Source organism: Heterodontus francisci, chromosome 11, assembly GCF_036365525.1.
Source record: "Heterodontus francisci isolate sHetFra1 chromosome 11, sHetFra1.hap1, whole genome shotgun sequence".
NCBI lineage: Eukaryota > Metazoa > Chordata > Chondrichthyes > Heterodontiformes > Heterodontidae > Heterodontus > Heterodontus francisci.
In genome coordinates, this window is record NC_090381.1 from 114,754,232 (window position 1) to 114,771,490 (window position 17,259).

At 49.4% G+C, this 17,259-nt stretch overlaps 1 protein-coding gene across 1 annotated transcript in view; it reads left to right on the forward strand.

Annotated features, from left to right (window-relative positions):
• The first annotated feature begins 11,716 nt into the window (after positions 1 to 11,716).
• LOC137375480 (solute carrier family 2, facilitated glucose transporter member 2-like) overlaps positions 11,717 to 17,259 on the forward strand; it is a 113,060-nt gene continuing 107,517 nt past the window's right edge. Inside the window, exon 1 of the mRNA XM_068042808.1 lies at positions 11,717 to 11,805. Within this exon, the coding sequence (XP_067898909.1) occupies positions 11,770 to 11,805 (36 nt within the window). The 5' untranslated portion in view covers positions 11,717 to 11,769. The remainder of the gene's footprint in view (positions 11,806 to 17,259) is intronic.

A 17,259-nucleotide genomic window follows, 5' to 3' on the forward strand; every position in this document is an offset into this window, starting at 1 on the left:
GCTGTCTCACCGTTAAAAAACAATGTAGTCTCTCACTCTTTAAAAGGGACAGAGCTGCAAAAAAAAAGTTTTAAAAAAGAAATAGAAAGAACTGTGCCTGTGAAAAAGAAAACCTGTGAAAAAGCCTGTATTTATAAAAATCAGGATCATTAAGACAATGGACTGGAAGGTGTCAGACATAGCATCTGAAATTAAACTGTTTCAACGGCAAATGCAGCTGTGTTTCCTGGATCAAGAAGTGAGTGAACCAGAGAAACAAGCTACCAAAATTAAGATTACACTGGGCAATGAGGGCCAGGAAATGGATCAATATATATCAGGATTGTCAGCTAAGGATCAGAAGGATCCTAGCAAGCTATGGACATTCCTGGTGAAGCAACTCAAAGTGAAGGTAAATTTCCCAGTACATAGGCTTGAGCTTATGACCTACCAGCAAAGGTAAGAAGAGTCCATTGACCTGTTTGTTGCAAGGTTTTTTATTTGCTCATGGGATGTGGGCATCGCTGGCTAGGCCAGCATTTATTTCCCATCTCCAATTGCCCTTGAGAAGGTTGTGGTGAGCTGCCTTCTTGAACCACTGCAGTCCTTGGGGTGTAGAGTTCCAGGATTTTGATCCAGCGACAGTGAAGGAATGGCGATACAGTTCCAAGTCAGGATGGTGTGTGGCTTGGAGGGGAACTTGCAGGTGGTGATGTTCCCATGTGTCTGCTGCTCTTGTCCTTCTAGGTGTTGGAGGTTGCGGGTTTGGAAGGTGCTGTTGATGGAGCCCTGGTGAGTTGCTGTAGTGCATCTTGTAGATGGTTCATGCTGCTGCCACTGTGCGTCAGTGGTGGGGGGAGTGAATGTTGAAGGTGGTGGATGGGGTGCCAATCAAGTGCTTTGTCGTGGATGGTGTCAAGCTTCCTGAGTGTTTTTGGAGCTGCACCCATCCAGGCAAATGGTGAGTATTCCATCTCACTCCTGACTTTCAAGATTGAGGTCAATAGATTTTTGTTGGGAAGGATATTGAGGGATAGGAGACAAAAGCAGGTAAATGGAGTTGAGGTGCAGATCAACCATGATCTCATTGAATGGCGGGACAGGATTGAGGGGCTGAATGGCCTCCTCCTGTTCCTATGTTCAGTGGTATCCCACGGGGTGATTTAACGTGTGGGCCACTGAGGCTCGGAGGGTGAAAGCGACACAGTGCTAACTTTAAATATTAGAAAGAAATGACGGCACTTCAAGCTAAGATATATTCCAAACTGCAGCAACAAACCTCTTCAATTTGATGAACACAATATTGACTGAAAATCAGAACTTGGAAAAAAAGGGCAAAAAACATACGCAAACCACAGAGTTATTAATTTGACACCCAAATTATTAGAAACAACGTGGAATAAGGATAGAAAGAGGAGACATTTACACAGCTTATGGTGACTGTGTGGGAAAAACTCATGGAAATTCTGCTAGAAAGTTTATCGCTTGAAAGGAGCACGACCCCCGTAGAGAAATGTTTATTGAAAACCTTTCTCGTGCTCTTAGTAACAATCTCACAGAGCGACAGTGTTAATGTGTCTCACCCTTCACTTGTATATGACACCTCCTTTCTTTCTTTTCTTTTGGGCCTCCTTATCTCGAGAGACAATGGATACGCGCCTGGAGGTGGTCAGTTGTTTGTGAAGCAGCGCCTGGAGTGGCTATAAAGGCCAATTCTAGAGTGACAGGCTCTTCCACAGGTGCTGCAGAGAAATTTGTTTGTCGAGGTTGTTGCACAGTTGGCTCTCCCCTTGCGCCTCTGTCTTTTTTCCTGCCAACTACTAAGTCTCTTCGACTCGCCACATTTTAGCCCTGTCTTTATGGCTGCCCGCCAGCTCTGGCAAATGCTGGCAACTGACTCCCACGACTTGTGATCAATGTCGCAGGATTTCATGTCGCGTTTGCAGACGTCTTTAAAGCGGAGACATGGACGGCCGGTGGGTCTGATACCAGTGGCGAGCTCGCTGTACAATGTGTCTTTGGGGATCCTGCGACTTCCATGCGGCTCACATGACCAAGCCATCTCAAGCGCCACTGACTCAGTAGTGTGTACAAGCTGGGGATGTTGGCCGCCTTGAGGACTTCTCACAGAGCGACAGTGTTAATGTGTCTCACCCTTCACTTGTATATGACACCTCCATAACACAAATAATGGTGAGTGTTCACCCTCCTGGAACAAAGGCTTCCAAAACACTCTCCCCCCTCCCTCCCCGCCAAAGATAGTACCCTGTTTTAATCGAGTCCAGTCGTATATAATGTACTTGTTGACAAAGAAAGAAAAACAACTTCAAAAACAACCAATCATAGAATATTCCAGATTGTTCCAGTTCTTGTCACGACTGGGTTATCTATTTATCTTAGCTGAGACTCAAAGGGTCAGTTACTGTTCAAAATCTGTCAGGGGCTGACTGCATGATAACAGAATCTTTGAGCAGTTCCCAAGCGTGAATTCCTTCAGTCCATGTCGGAAATCATAGCCAACACAAACTCACGTTTGGAGAATTGTTTCTCACACAGCCAACACTCGCTACAGCCCCTGCGTAAAGATTTAAAGAGATTTAAGGAAATCTTCAATTTCTGTAGCACATTTCACAACTTTGGGACATCCCAAAGTGCTTTACAGCCAATAAAGCACTTTTTGAAGCGTAGTCACGTGGGAAACGGGGAAGCCAATTTCTGCACAGCAAGAGCCCACTGGCAGCAATCAGATAAATGAGCAAATAAATAAGTGTTGAGAATTGCTGTCCAGGACACCAGGAAAGCTCCCTAATCTTTAATCATGGAGTGAGATTTAGCATCCCCCCAGCTTGGCCGAGGGGCATGGTTTAATGATTCATCCAAAAAACCGCACCTCCGAGAGCGCAGCACGCCTTCAGTTCTACACGGGAGTGTCAGCCTGGATTATATGCTGTAATCAGGAAGCTACTTAGCCACCTAAGGAGCTATTAGGACAGATGACCAAAAACTTGGTCAAAAAGGTAGGTTGTAAGAAGTGCCTTGAAGTAGTAGAGAGGAGCAGTGAGGTTTAGGGAGGGAATTCCAGAGCTTAGGGCCCCAGAAGCTGAAGGTGTGGCTGCCAATGGTAGAGAAATGGAAATGGGAGGATGCACAAAAAGCCAGGATTGGTTGTGCGCTGAGATCTCGGAAGGTTGTAGGTCTGGAGGACGATATAGAAATAGGGACAAGGCCACGGCGGGATTTGAACACAAGGTACAAATACTAAGCTCTTAATTATTTTTGGCAGAGGTGAGATTTCTTTTCAATGGCTCAACAACTTCACAGAAATGAAAAAGAGAGTGTTGGACATTCAACCACTAGTGTCCCATAGCAGAACTTTAAGGCTTAAATATGTCAGGGTGAGTTATTGACAGCACCCTCATTGCTGGGTTAGAAGGTTCTAATTTCAAGCCCCACTCTTGAGAGTTAAGAACATAGGGAGGTTAGGAACAGGGGAGACCATTCAGCCCCTCAAGCCTGTTCCGTCATTCAATTAGATTATGGCTAATCTGTACCTCAATTCCATTGTCCCACATTGGTTCCGTATCCCGTGAAACCCTTACCCAACAAAAAAAAATCAATCTCCGTCTTCAAAATTTCAATGGAATCCCAGTGTCCACAGCCTTTCTGGAGAGAGATTTCCAAATTTTCACCACCTTTAGTGTGAAGAGGTGCTTCCTGATTTCACTCTTTAACAGCCTAGGTTATATCCCCTTGTTCTGGACTCCCCCAGCAGAGAAGACAGTTTCTCTCTATCTACCCTATCAATACCGTTTATTAATTTGAAGATCTCAAGGAGATCACCCCTCAACCTACCAAATTCATGGAAATGCAAGCTAAGTTTATGGAACCTGTCATAGGACATAGGAACATCCTCAGAATGTTCTCTGAATTAAACCCATTAAACCCCTTTATCATTCTGTATAAAGGTTTCCTGCCTTGTCCAACCAATCAGCTTTTATCTATAACCTTAGGCAGTGATTAACTTTATGAAGACATTTCAAAATACCTGACGTAGCAATAGTGCAAAGGGAGCAAGTTAATAATATTAAAGCATTAATGTTATTAACCTAGATTATACAGCCCTGGTCTGGATTTCACATAGCTGGGCATAGGTGATTTCAGATGTCTGTGATGAACTTTGTCCATTTGCAGCAAATGCCCTGTTGTCTCTGCAGCTATTTGAACTCCAAACCATTACTGAGTAATCAAGGTTCGAAACAGGATTAGAACTGATGAGGTTCAGTGCTCACTGGATCAATGTTGCTGCACACATTTTGTTTGTGCAATAATGAGGTCAATTCTGATTGCTTAATAAATAAATGATTTAGAGATAGCATAATAAGGATAGATACCACGCCTCTTAGTTATTTATCACTAAGTGTGATCTTGTACTTGGGCGCTATGGCGTTGGAAGGATGAATGAGAACGGGCAGAGACTGCTTGAGTTGTGTACCTATCATAACCTCTGCATCACCAACTCGTTCTTTCACACTAAACCCTGTCACCAGGTTTCATGGAGGCACCCAAGATCACGTCGTTGGCACCAGCTAGACCTCATTGTCACAAGGCGAGCCGCCTTAAACAGTGTTCAAATCACACGCAGCTTCCACAGTGCGGACTGCGACACCGACCACTCCCTGGTGTGCAGCAAGGTTAGACTCAGACCAAAGAAGTTGCATCATTCCAAGCAGAAGGGCCACCCGCGCATCAACACGAGCAGAATTTCTCACCCACAGCTGTTACAAAAATTTCTAAATTCACTTGTAACAGCCCTTCAAAACACTCCCACAGGGGATGCTGAGACCAAGTGGGCCCACATCAGAGACGCCATCTATGAGTCAGCTTTGACCACCTACGGCAAAAGTGCGAAGAGAAATGCAGACTGGTTTCAATCTCATAATGAAGAGCTGGAACCTGTCATAGCCGCTAAGCGCATTGCACTTTTGAACTACAAGAAAGCCCCCAGCGATTTAACATCCGCAGCACTTAAAGCAGCCAGAAGTACTGCACAAAGAACAGCTAGGCGTTGCGCAAACGACTACTGGCAACACCTATGCAGTCATATTCAGCTGGCCTCAGACACCGGAAACATCAGAGGAATGTATGATGGCATGAAGAGAGCTCTTGGGCCAACCATCAAGAAGATCACCCCCCTCAAATCTAAATCGGGGGACATAATCACTGACCAACGCAAACAGATGGACCGCTGGGTTGAGCACTACCTAGAACTGTACTCCAGGGAGAATGCTGTCACTGAGACTGCCCTCAATGCAGCCCAGCCTCTACCAGTCATGGATGAGCTGGACATACAGCCAACCAAATCGGAACTCAGTGATGCCATTGATTCCCTAGCCAGCGGAAAAGCCCCTGGGAAGGACAGCATTACCCCTGAAATAATCAAGAGTGCCAAGCCTGCTATACTCTCAGCACTACATGAACTGCTATGCCTGTGCTGGGACGAGGGAGCAGTACCCCAGGACATGCGCGATGCCAACATCATCACCCTCTATAAAAACAAAGGTGACCGCGGTGACTGCAACAACTACCGTGGAATCTCCCTGCTCAGCATAGTGGGGAAAGTCTTTGCTCGAGTCGCTCTGAACAGGCTCCAGAAGCTGGCCGAGCGCGTCTACCCTGAGGCACAGTGTGGCTTTCGTGCAGAGAGATCGACTATTGACATGCTGTTCTCCCTTCGTCAGATACAGGAGAAATGCCGTGAACAACAGATGCCCCTCTACATTGCTTTCATTGATCTCACCAAAGCCTTTGACCTCGTCAGCAGACGTGGTCTCTTCAGACTACTAGAAAAGATCGGATGTCCACCAAAGCTACTAAGTATCATCACCTCATTCCATGACAATATGAAAGGCACAATTCAACATGGTGGCTCCTCATCAGAGCCCTTTCCTATCCTGAGTGGTGTGAAACAGGGCTGTGTTCTCGCACCCACACTTTTTGGGATTTTCTTCTCCCTGCTGCTTTCACATGCGTTCAAATCCTCTGAAGAAGGAATTTTCCTCCACACAAGATCAGGGGGCAGGTTGTTCAACCTTGCCCGTCTAAGAGCGAAGTCCAAAGTACGGAAAGTCCTCATCAGAGAACTCCTCTTTGCTGACGATGCTGCTTTAACATCTCACACTGAAGAATGCCTGCAGAGTCTCATCGACAGGTTTGCGTCTGCCTGCAATGAATTTGGCCTAACCATCAGCCTCAAGAAAACGAACATCATGGGGCAGGATGTCAGAAATGCTCCATCCATCAATATTGGCGACCACGCTCTGGAAGTGGTTCAAGAGTTCACCTACCTAGGCTCAACTATCACCAGTAACCTGTCTCTAGATGCAGAAATCAACAAGCGCATGGGTAAGGCTTCCACTGCTATGTTCAGACTGGCCAAGAGAGTGTGGGAAAATGGCGCACTGACACGGAACACAAAAGTCCGAGTGTATCAGGCCTGTGTCCTCAGTACCTTGCTCTACGGCAGCGAGGCCTGGACAACGTATGCCAGCCAAGAGCGACGTCTCAATTCATTCCATCTTCGCTGCCTTCGGAGAATACTTGGCATCAGGTGGCAGGACTATATCTCCAACACAGAAGTCCTTGAAGCGGCCAACATCCCCAGCTTATACACACTACTGAGTCAGCGGCGCTTGAGATGGCTTGGCCATGTGAGCCGCATGGAAGATGGCAGGATCCCCAAAGACACATTGTACAGCGAGCTCGCCACTGGTATCAGACCCACCGGCCGTCCATGTCTCCGTTATAAAGACGTCTGCAAACGCGACATGAAATCGTGTGACATTGATCACAAGTCGTGGGAGTCAGTTGCCAGCATTCGCCAGAGCTGGCGGGCAGCCATAAAGACAGGGCTAAATTGTGGCGAGTCGAAGAGACTTAGTAGTTGGCAGGAAAAAAGACAGAGGCGCAAGGGGAGAGCCAACTGTGCAACAGCCCCAACAAACAAATTTCTCTGCAGCACCTGTGGAAGAGCCTGTCACTCCAGAATTGGCCTTTATAGCCACTCCAGGCGCTGCTTCACAAACCACTGACCACCTCCAGGCGCGTATCCATTGTCTCTCGAGATAAGGAGGCCCAAAAGAATCTGTACCTCAATTCCATTGTCCCACATTGGTTCCGTATCCCGTGAAACCCTTACCCAACAAAAAAAAATCAATCTCCGTCTTCAAAATTTCAATGGAATCCCAGTGTCCACAGCCTTTCTGGAGAGAGATTTCCAAATTTTCACCACCTTTAGTGTGAAGAGGTGCTTCCTGATTTCACTCTTTAACAGCCTAGGTTATATCCCCTTGTTCTGGACTCCCCCAGCAGAGAAGACAGTTTCTCTCTATCTACCCTATCAATACCGTTTATTAATTTGAAGATCTCAAGGAGATCACCCCTCAACCTACCAAATTCATGGAAATGCAAGCTAAGTTTATGGAACCTGTCATAGGACATAGGAACATCCTCAGAATGTTCTCTGAATTAAACCCATTAAACCCCTTTATCATTCTGTATAAAGGTTTCCTGCCTTGTCCAACCAATCAGCTTTTATCTATAACCTTAGGCAGTGATTAACTTTATGAAGACATTTCAAAATACCTGACGTAGCAATAGTGCAAAGGGAGCAAGTTAATAATATTAAAGCATTAATGTTATTAACCTAGATTATACAGCCCTGGTCTGGATTTCACATAGCTGGGCATAGGTGATTTCAGATGTCTGTGATGAACTTTGTCCATTTGCAGCAAATGCCCTGTTGTCTCTGCAGCTATTTGAACTCCAAACCATTACTGAGTAATCAAGGTTCGAAACAGGATTAGAACTGATGAGGTTCAGTGCTCACTGGATCAATGTTGCTGCACACATTTTGTTTGTGCAATAATGAGGTCAATTCTGATTGCTTAATAAATAAATGATTTAGAGATAGCATAATAAGGATAGATACCACGCCTCTTAGTTATTTATCACTAAGTGTGATCTTGTACTGTGCTGTTTGACCTGCTCTGGTCTGAACATATTTTCTTTTGACCCTGTAGGGTGAAGCATTTTGGTGCTTCAGAGTCAAACATCTTCTGTGCCAGTGCCAGCATCACTATTGCCCAGATCAGCTGTGCCTCAGCTCATCTGCTGCTGAAACCCTCTTCCGTGTTTTTGTCATCTCCAGATTTGACTATTCCAAACTTGTCCTAGCCAGCCTCCCATCCACCACACTCAGTGAACTTAAACTATCACCTAAAACTCTGCTGCCTGTATCAATCCAGCACCAAGGCCTGTTCAAACATGGTCTTGGCGAGTGCCATTGGCTCCCAAATTTACAATCCTTATTCTTCTGTTTAAATCCCTACAAAGCCTCACCCTTCCTATACTTTTCATCCTCCATTGTTGCTGCCTATGGATATTCCAGTGCTGTGGACATGTTGCGTTGTTGGGGAGTGCGGATATTCCGATGACGGGAGGCACGCCCATCCCGGATTGCCCTGTGAGAAGGTGGTGGTAGGCTGCCTTCTTGAACCATAGCAGTCCGTGTGGTCTAAGTGCACCCACAGTGTTGTTAGATATGGAGTTCCAGGATTTTAACCAGCACCGATGAAGGAACAGCCGATATATGTCCAAGTCCAGTTGGTGTGCGACTTGAAGGCGGTGGTGTTCCCATACATCTGCTGGCCTTGTCTTTCTAGCTGATGGAGCTCCTGTCAAATATGCCTTGGTGAGTTTCTAATGCTGCTGAATGAGGTGCCAATGAAGCAGACTGCTACATGCCAAATGCATCTAGCCTGTGTTGCTGCACAGTCATTTTTACAATTCATTCATGGGGTGAGTATTTATTGCTCACAGGTGATGAGCCACCAACTTGACTAGAAGTGAGTGGCTTGTGAGCTCATTTCAGAGGGCAGTTAAGGTCAATCACATCACTGTGGGTCTGCAGTCTCCATATAGACCAACCAGGTAAGGATGGCAGATTTCCTTCCCGAAAGAATATTAACAAACCAGATGGGCTTTTGCAACATTTCATAGTTACCATTAGTGCTGGGAGTTTTTTAATACCAGATTTATTTAATTGTGTTTAATTTTATCAGCTGCTATGACAGGACTTGTGCCCATGTTGCTGGATTATTAGCCTAGTAACATAACCACTATGCTACCATATCCCAAGATATAGTTAAGTATCCAACTCCCAGCACCATGCAAATGTGATGGGACATTTGCCTCATTTATTCTCTTTCAAAAGTGGTCTCTGGAATCTATTACCAGTCAAAATATGTCTTCATTCTATCATTGAGGGATCCATAATGCCAATGGTATCAATGGGACTTGCCCTGTACATCCAAGGAGATTAATTTGGCTTGTTTCCCCCGACCTGTACATGTCCTTTGGTTTGCTGTCAATTGGTAGCTCAGAGCTGACGATCGTTACTCTGACTGTCCTGGCCCCATCAGAAGGGGGATAGAGCTCCTAGCTTCTGCTCATGATTGCCTTACAGTAGCATCTTTCAATTTGAGGGGCTGAATGGCCTGATTCCATGCTGTAGCATTCTATCATTCCATGAATTTGAACAATGTTGGCAACTTGCCATAAAAGGTCCTTAAATGTTAAAGCCTTTTTTCCTTCGTGCTATATGTGCCAACCATGCCTTAGTGAGTAGCAGTCTCACCACTGAGTTAGAAGGTTGGAGGTTCAAGTCCCATCCCAGAGATTGAGCCCATAATCCAGACTGACACTCCAGTGTAGCACTGAGGGAGTGCTGTACTGTTGGAGGTGCCTTCTTTTGGATGAGATGTTAAATGAAGGCTCCATTTGTCCTCTCATGTGGATGTAAAAGATTCCACGACCACTATTTCAAAGAAGAATGAAAGAGTTCTCGCTGATGTCCTGGCCAATCCAAAGTTTGTTCTTCAATCTGGTCATTAATCTCATTTCTGTTTGTGGGATCTTGCTGTGCACAAACTGCCTGCCGCTATTCCTATATTGCAACATATTGCTTCTCATTTCCCTCAGTATCCTCGGCCCCATTTCCCGCAGGATCCTCTGTCCCATTTCCCTCGGTGTTCTCTGTCTCACTTCCCTCAGTATCCTTGGCCCCATTTCCCTCGGTGCCCTCTATACTCGTGATTCTTAATGCTTGTGTGCCACAAATCTATCCCGTTCCTGTTTTAGTGCTGCTACACCTAAAAGTGGAAAAAAACTCACCTGTCCTCACTTGAACTCTGTTCCTGATTCGACCAAGTTAGTAATAACTGCATATGCACTGATACACTCCCAGACGCTCTCTCTCTCTCTCTCTGACACACACAAACACACACAGACTTGCAAACCGCACCAAACGAGGAGTGATGAAGGAGCTGACATTTTTCCCAAGATGCAAGGTGGCCGCGTGAATCTTTTTTTTTAAGCACACACCTGACCTGGTCCTTGGTGGCAAGGCAGCTCGATCCGGGCTATTACTCCGGTTTTAAAATGGGGGGCAAAAACAAGAAATGCTGGATTCACTCAGCAGGTCTGGCAGCATCTGTGGAAAGAGAAGCAGAGTTAACGTTTCGGGTCAGTGACCCTTCTTCGGAACTGACCCGAAACGTTAACTCTGCTTCTCTTTCCACAGATGCTGCCAGACCTGCTGAGTGAATCCAGCATTTCTTGTTTTTGTTTCAGATTTCCAGCATCCGCAGTATTTTGCTTTTATTTAAAATGGGGGGATTGTCCGAGTGGAATGATAGCTGCAGCACGGCTCGATGTACAGAACGTGGTTGTAAATTCCGATTTTTATCACCTGGGTCGCCTGTAAATATAATAAAGATCCCTGGCTGTTTCTTACTGCTGCGTGTTATTGGTGGTTCTGGTCACCAATTAGGAAGGATATGAGGGTCCTTGAGAGGTACAGAGGACTTTTACCAGAATGGTTCCAGGGATGAGGGATTTTAGCGACAAGGTTAGGTGAGAGAAGCTGGGATTTTTCGCCCTGGAGCAAAGGAGGTTGAAAACAGATTTGATAGAGGTGTACAAGATTCTGACAGGTTTGGATGAGGTAGGCAAAGGAAATCCATTTCCATTCGTTGATGATACAAGGAGTAGGAGACACCGATATAAGGTTTTGGACAAGAGATGTAGGGGGGGGGGATGTGAAAAAAAACGTTTTTATGCAGTGAGTGGTAATGACCTGGAACTCGCCGTCCATGAGGGTGATGGAAGCGAAGATGATCAATGATTTTAAAAAAAAATTGGATGGGCACTTGAAGGAAATAAACTTGCAGGGCGCTGGGGATCGAGCGGGGGAGTGGGACTGACTGGATTGCTCTTCAGCGAGCTAGCATGGACTTGATAGGCCAAATGGCCTCCTTTTGTGCTGTTATGACTATCACTCACTCACACACACACACACACACATTGTCTCTCACTCACACACTTAGACACAAACTTACAAACACACATACTGACACACACTCAGTCACACACACACTCAGGCCTCACACTCAGAGACAAACACATATACACACTGAACCACACACACTCACAAACACACAGACTCTCGAAGACTCTGTAACTCACACTAATACATAGACAGGAGAGGAATTGACTTTTTCAGTATCACAACGCAGTTAAATCGATCTAATCAACAACTTGGCTTGATAAGGACCTGATCGCAGAGGAGGCGGTCCCAGTAAGCGGTGAAAAGCCACCCGTGAGTTCAGTCCAGGTGAGAGTATCAGTGTCTTTCCAGCCTCTGTTATCATTTGGGATCCCTTAGCCCTCGGGATGGGAAAGGACAGCGCGGACGGGCGATCGCCAAAGGTAAGAGAGAGAGAGACTGTCACATCAGCACCGTATCCCGGGCTCCTGTTACATTCCCACCGCCTCTGGAAGCGGGTCCTGGTGACATGTGCGGAACCTTGTACATTTCACAGGGGAATATCATTGAAACTGGCCGGTTCAGTCTGTAGCAGGAAACCCTGCCAGATTCCCGGCTCTCTCACACTCTCTGTCCCGGAGTTTAGGACAGAAATTTCTCAGGGATTCCCTGAATTGGAATCAAATGAAGAATTAGAATTTCCAGACCGACTTCGGGACATCCCAAAGCGCTTTACAGCCAATGAAGTACTTTTGAAGAGTATTCACTGTTGTAATGCAGGAAACGCCGCAGCTAATTTGCGCACAGCAAGATCCCACCAACAGCAATGAGATAAATGACCAGATCATCTGTTTTTCAGTGATATTAGTTGAGGGGTAAATATTGTCCCAGGACACAGGGGAGAAGACACCTGTTCCTCGAAATAGTGACCGACCGTGGGAGCTTTTATTCCCACCTGAGGGGGCAGACGGGGCCTTAATTTAATGTCACAGTGCAGCACACCTTCAGTACTGCCCCTCCGACAGTGCAGCACACCTTCAGTACTGCCCCTCCGACAGTGCAGCACACCCTCAGTACTGCCCCTCCGACAGTGCAGCACACCCTCAGTACTGACCCTCCGACAGTGCAGCACTCCCTCAGTACTGCCCCTCCGACAGTGCAGCACACCCTCAGTACTGCCCCTCCGACAGTGCAGCACACCCTCAGTACTGCCCCTCTGACAGTGCAGCACACCCTCAGTACTGACCCTCCGACAGTGCAGCACTCCCTCAGTACTGCCCCTCCGACAGTGCAGCACACCCTCAGTACTGCCCCTCCGACAGTGCAGCACACCCTCAGCACTGACCCTCCGACAGTGCAGCACTCCCTCAGTACTGCCCCTCCGACAGTGCAGCACACCCTCAGTACTGACCCTCCGACAGTGCAGCACACCCTCAGCACTGCCCCTCCGACAGTGCAGCACTCCCTCAGTACTGCCCCTCCGACAGTGCAGCACTCCCTCAGTACTGCCCCTCCCCTCCGGCAGTTCAGCACACCCTCAGTACTGCCCCTCCGACAGTGCAGCACACCCTCAGTACTGACCCTCCGACAGTGCAGCACTCCCTCAGTACTGACCCTCCGACAGTGCAGCACTCCCTCAGTACTGCCCCTCCGACAGTGCAGCACACCCTCAGTACTGCCCCTCCGACAGTGCAGCACACCCTCAGCACTGCCCCTCCGACAGTGCAGCACACCTTCAGTACTGCCCCTCCGACAGTGCAGCACACGTTCAGTACTGCCCCTCCGACAGTGCAGCACTCCCTCAGTACTGCCCCTCCGACAGTGCAGCACACCCTCAGTACTGACCCTCCGACAGTGCAGCACACCCTCAGCACTGCCCCTCCGACAGTGCAGCACACCCTCAGTACTGCCCCTCCGACAGTGCAGCACACCCTCAGTACTGCCCCTCCGACAGTGCAGCACACCCTCAGTACTGACCCTCCGACAGTGCAGCACACCCTCAGTACTGCCCCTCCGACAGTGCAGCACTCCCTCAGTACTGACCCTCCGACAGTGCAGCACACCCTCAGCACTGCCCCTCTGACAGTGCAGCACACCCTCAGTACTGCCCCTCCGACAGTGCAGCACACCCTCAGTACTGACCCTCCGACAGTGCAGCACTCCCTCAGTACTGCCCCTCCGACAGTGCAGCACACCCTCAGTACTGCCCCTCCGACAGTGCAGCACACCCTCAGTACTGCCCCTCCGACAGTGCAGCACACCCTCAGTACTGACCCTCCGACAGTGCAGCACTCCCTCAGTACTGCCCTTCCGACAGTGCAGCACACCCTCAGTACTGCCCCTCCGACAGTGCAGCACACCCTCAGCACTGACCCTCCGACAGTGCAGCACTCCCTCAGTACAGCCCCTCCGACAGTGCAGCACACCCTCAGTACTGACCCTCCGACAGTGCAGCACACCCTCAGCACTGCCCCTCCGACAGTGCAGCACTCCCTCAGTACTGCCCCTCCAACAGTGCAGCACTCCCTCAGTACTGCCCCTCCCCTCCGGCAGTTCAGCACACCCTCAGTACTGCCCCTCCGACAGTGCAGCACACCCTCAGTACTGACCCTCCGACAGTGCAGCACTCCCTCAGTACTGACCCTCCGACAGTGCAGCACTCCCTCAGTACTGCCCCTCCGACAGTGCAGCACACCCTCAGTACTGCCCCTCCGACAGTGCAGCACACCCTCAGCACTGCCCCTCCGACAGTGCAGCACACCTTCAGTACTGACCCTCCGACAGTGCAGCACACCCTCAGCACTGCCCCTCCGACAGTGCAGCACACGTTCAGTACTGCCCCTCCGACAGTGCAGCACTCCCTCAGTACTGCCCCTCCGACAGTGCAGCACACCCTCAGTACTGACCCTCCGACAGTGCAGCACACCCTCAGCACTGCCCCTCCGACAGTGCAGCACACCCTCAGTACTGCCCCTCCGACAGTGCAGCACACCCTCAGTACTGCCCCTCCGACAGTGCAGCACACCCTCAGTACTGCCCCTCAGACAGTGCAGCACACCCTCAGTACTGACCCTCCGACAGTGCAGCACACCCTCAGTACTGCCCCTCCGACAGTGCAGCACTCCCTCAGTACTGCCCCTCCGACAGTGCAGCACACCCTCAGTACTGCCACTCCGACAGTGCAGCACTCCCTTAGTACTGACTCTCCGACAGTGCAGCACACCCTCAGCACTGCCCCTCCGACAGTGCAGCACTCCCTTAGTACTGACTCTCCGACAGTGCAGCACACCCTCAGCACTGCCCCTCTGCCAGTGCAGCACACCTTCAGTACTGCCCCTCCGACAGTGCAGCACACGTTCAGTACTGACCCTCCGACAGTGCAGCACACCCTCAGGACTGCCCCTCTGACAGTGCAGCACTCCCTCAGTACTGCCCCTCCGACAGTGCAGCACACCTTCAGTACTGCCCCTCCGACAGTGCAGCACACCCTCAGTACTGCCGCTCCGACAGTGCAGCACACCCTCAGTACTGCCCCTCCGACAGTGCAGCACACCCTCAGTACTGCCCCTCCGACAGAGCAGCACACCCTCAGTACTGCCCCTCCGACAGTGCAGCACACCCTCAGTACTGCCCCTCCGACAGTGCAGCACACCCTCAGTACTGCCCCTCCGACAGTGCAGCACATCCTCAGTACTGACCCTCCGACAGTGCAGCACACCCTCAGCACTGCCCCTCCGACAGTGCAGCACTCCCTTAGTACTGCCTCTCCGACAGTGCAGCATACCCTCAGTACTGCCCCTCTGACAGTGCAGCACACCCTCAGTACTGACCCTCCGACAGTGCAGCACACCCTCAGCACTGCCCCTCTGACAGTGCAGCACACCTTCAGTACTGCCCCTCCGACAGTGCAGCACACCTTCAGTACTGACCCTCCGACAGTGCAGCACACCCTCAGCACTGCCCCTCCGACAGTGCAGCACTCCCTCAGTACTGCCCCTCCGACAGTGCAGCACACCTTCAGTACTGCCCCTCCGACAGTGCAGCACACCCTCAGTACTGCCCGACAGTGCAGCACACCCTCAGTACTGCCCCTCCGACAGTGCAGCACACCTTCAGTACTGCCCCTCCGACAGTGCAGCACACCTTCAGTACTGCCCCTCCGACAGTGCAGCACACCCTCAGTACTGCCCCTCCGACAGTGCAGCACACCCTCAGTACTGCCCCTCCGACAGTGCAGCACACCCTCAGTACTGCCCCTCCGACAGTGCAGCACACCCTCAGTACTGCCCCTCCGACAGTGCAGCACACCCTCAGTACTGCCCCTCCGACAGTGCAGCACACCCTCAGTACTGCCCCTCCGACAGTGCAGCACACCTTCAGTACTGCCCCTCCGACAGTGCAGCACACCTTCAGTACTGCCCCTCCGACAGTGCAGCACACCCTCAGTACTGCCCCTCCGACAGTGCGGCACACCTTCTGTACTGCCCCTCCGACAGTGCAGCACACCCTCAGCAATGCCCCTCCCTCAGTACTGCCCCTCCGACAGTGCAGCGCTCCCTCAGCAATGCCCCTCCCTCAGTACTGCCCCTCCGACAGTGCAGCGCTCCCTCTGGGAGTGTCAGCCTGGATTACGTGCTCAAATCCCTGGAGTGAGGCTCATCAGCTGATAGGAGAGAGTGTGCAGTCTTCAACTCTGTGTGAGTTTCTCAGTAGTTTAATCTGAGATTCACAGTTCAGGCTGCTGTGTGTCATATACCTGAAGGTGTCTCACTACCATCCGAACGAAATTCTTTGCTCATTTCAAAGATTGTCAAGGCAGACTTGGAGTGATACATTTTTTGCAGTCTATTTTCAACTTGCCTGCCTCAGGGGATCGCATGTAAATAAAAACATACTTATCGTGATCACGAGTAAATACAGATACACTCCTTGTAAATATCGACACATTCCTAGCAGTTATTTATAGGAAAACTTCACTATTAACACATGGACAGTAGTGGGGATAATTGCTGATAAGTCAAAACATATGAAATAAATCTAATTACTGAGAGTGAGTCAGTATTTATCGGGGGTCTCGGGGAATGTGTAAGTATTTATCGGGGGTCTCGGGGAATGTGTAAGTATTTATCGGGGGTCTCGGGGAATGTGTCAGTATTTAACGGGGTTCCTGGGAGAGTGTAGGGGAGGCGGTGGCCTCGTGGTATTATCACTGGACTAGTAACCCAGAGACCCAGGGCAGTGATCTGGAGACATGGGTTCGAATCCCACCACAGCAGAAGGTGGAATTTGAATTTAATTAATAAATCGGGAATTAAAAGCTAGTCTAATGATGGCCATGAAACCATTGTCAATTGTTGCAAAAACCCATCTGGTTCACTAATGTCCTTTAGGGAAGGAAATCTGCTGTCCTTACCTGGTCTGGCCTACAAGTGACTCCAGACCCACAGCAATATGGATAACTCTTACATGCCCTCTGAAATGGCCCAGCAAGTCACTCAGTTGTACCTAACTGCTACGAAGTTAATAAAAAGGAATGAAACCGGACGGAACACCCGGCATCGACCAAGGCACCAGAAATGACAATGGCAAACCCAGCCCTGTCGACTCTGCAAAGTCCTCCTTACTAACATCTGGGGGCTTGTGCCAAAGTTGGGAGAGCTGTCCCACAGATAGTCAAGCAACAGCCTGACATAGTCATACTCACGGAATCATACCGTACAGACAATGTCCTAGACACTGCAGTCACTATCCCTGGGTATGTCCTGACCCACCGGCAGGACAGACTCAGCAGAGGTGGTGGGACAGTGGTATACAGTCGAGAGGGAGTTGCCCTGGGAGTCCTCAACATCGACTCTGGACTCCATGAAGTCCCATGGCATCAGGCCAAACATGGGCAA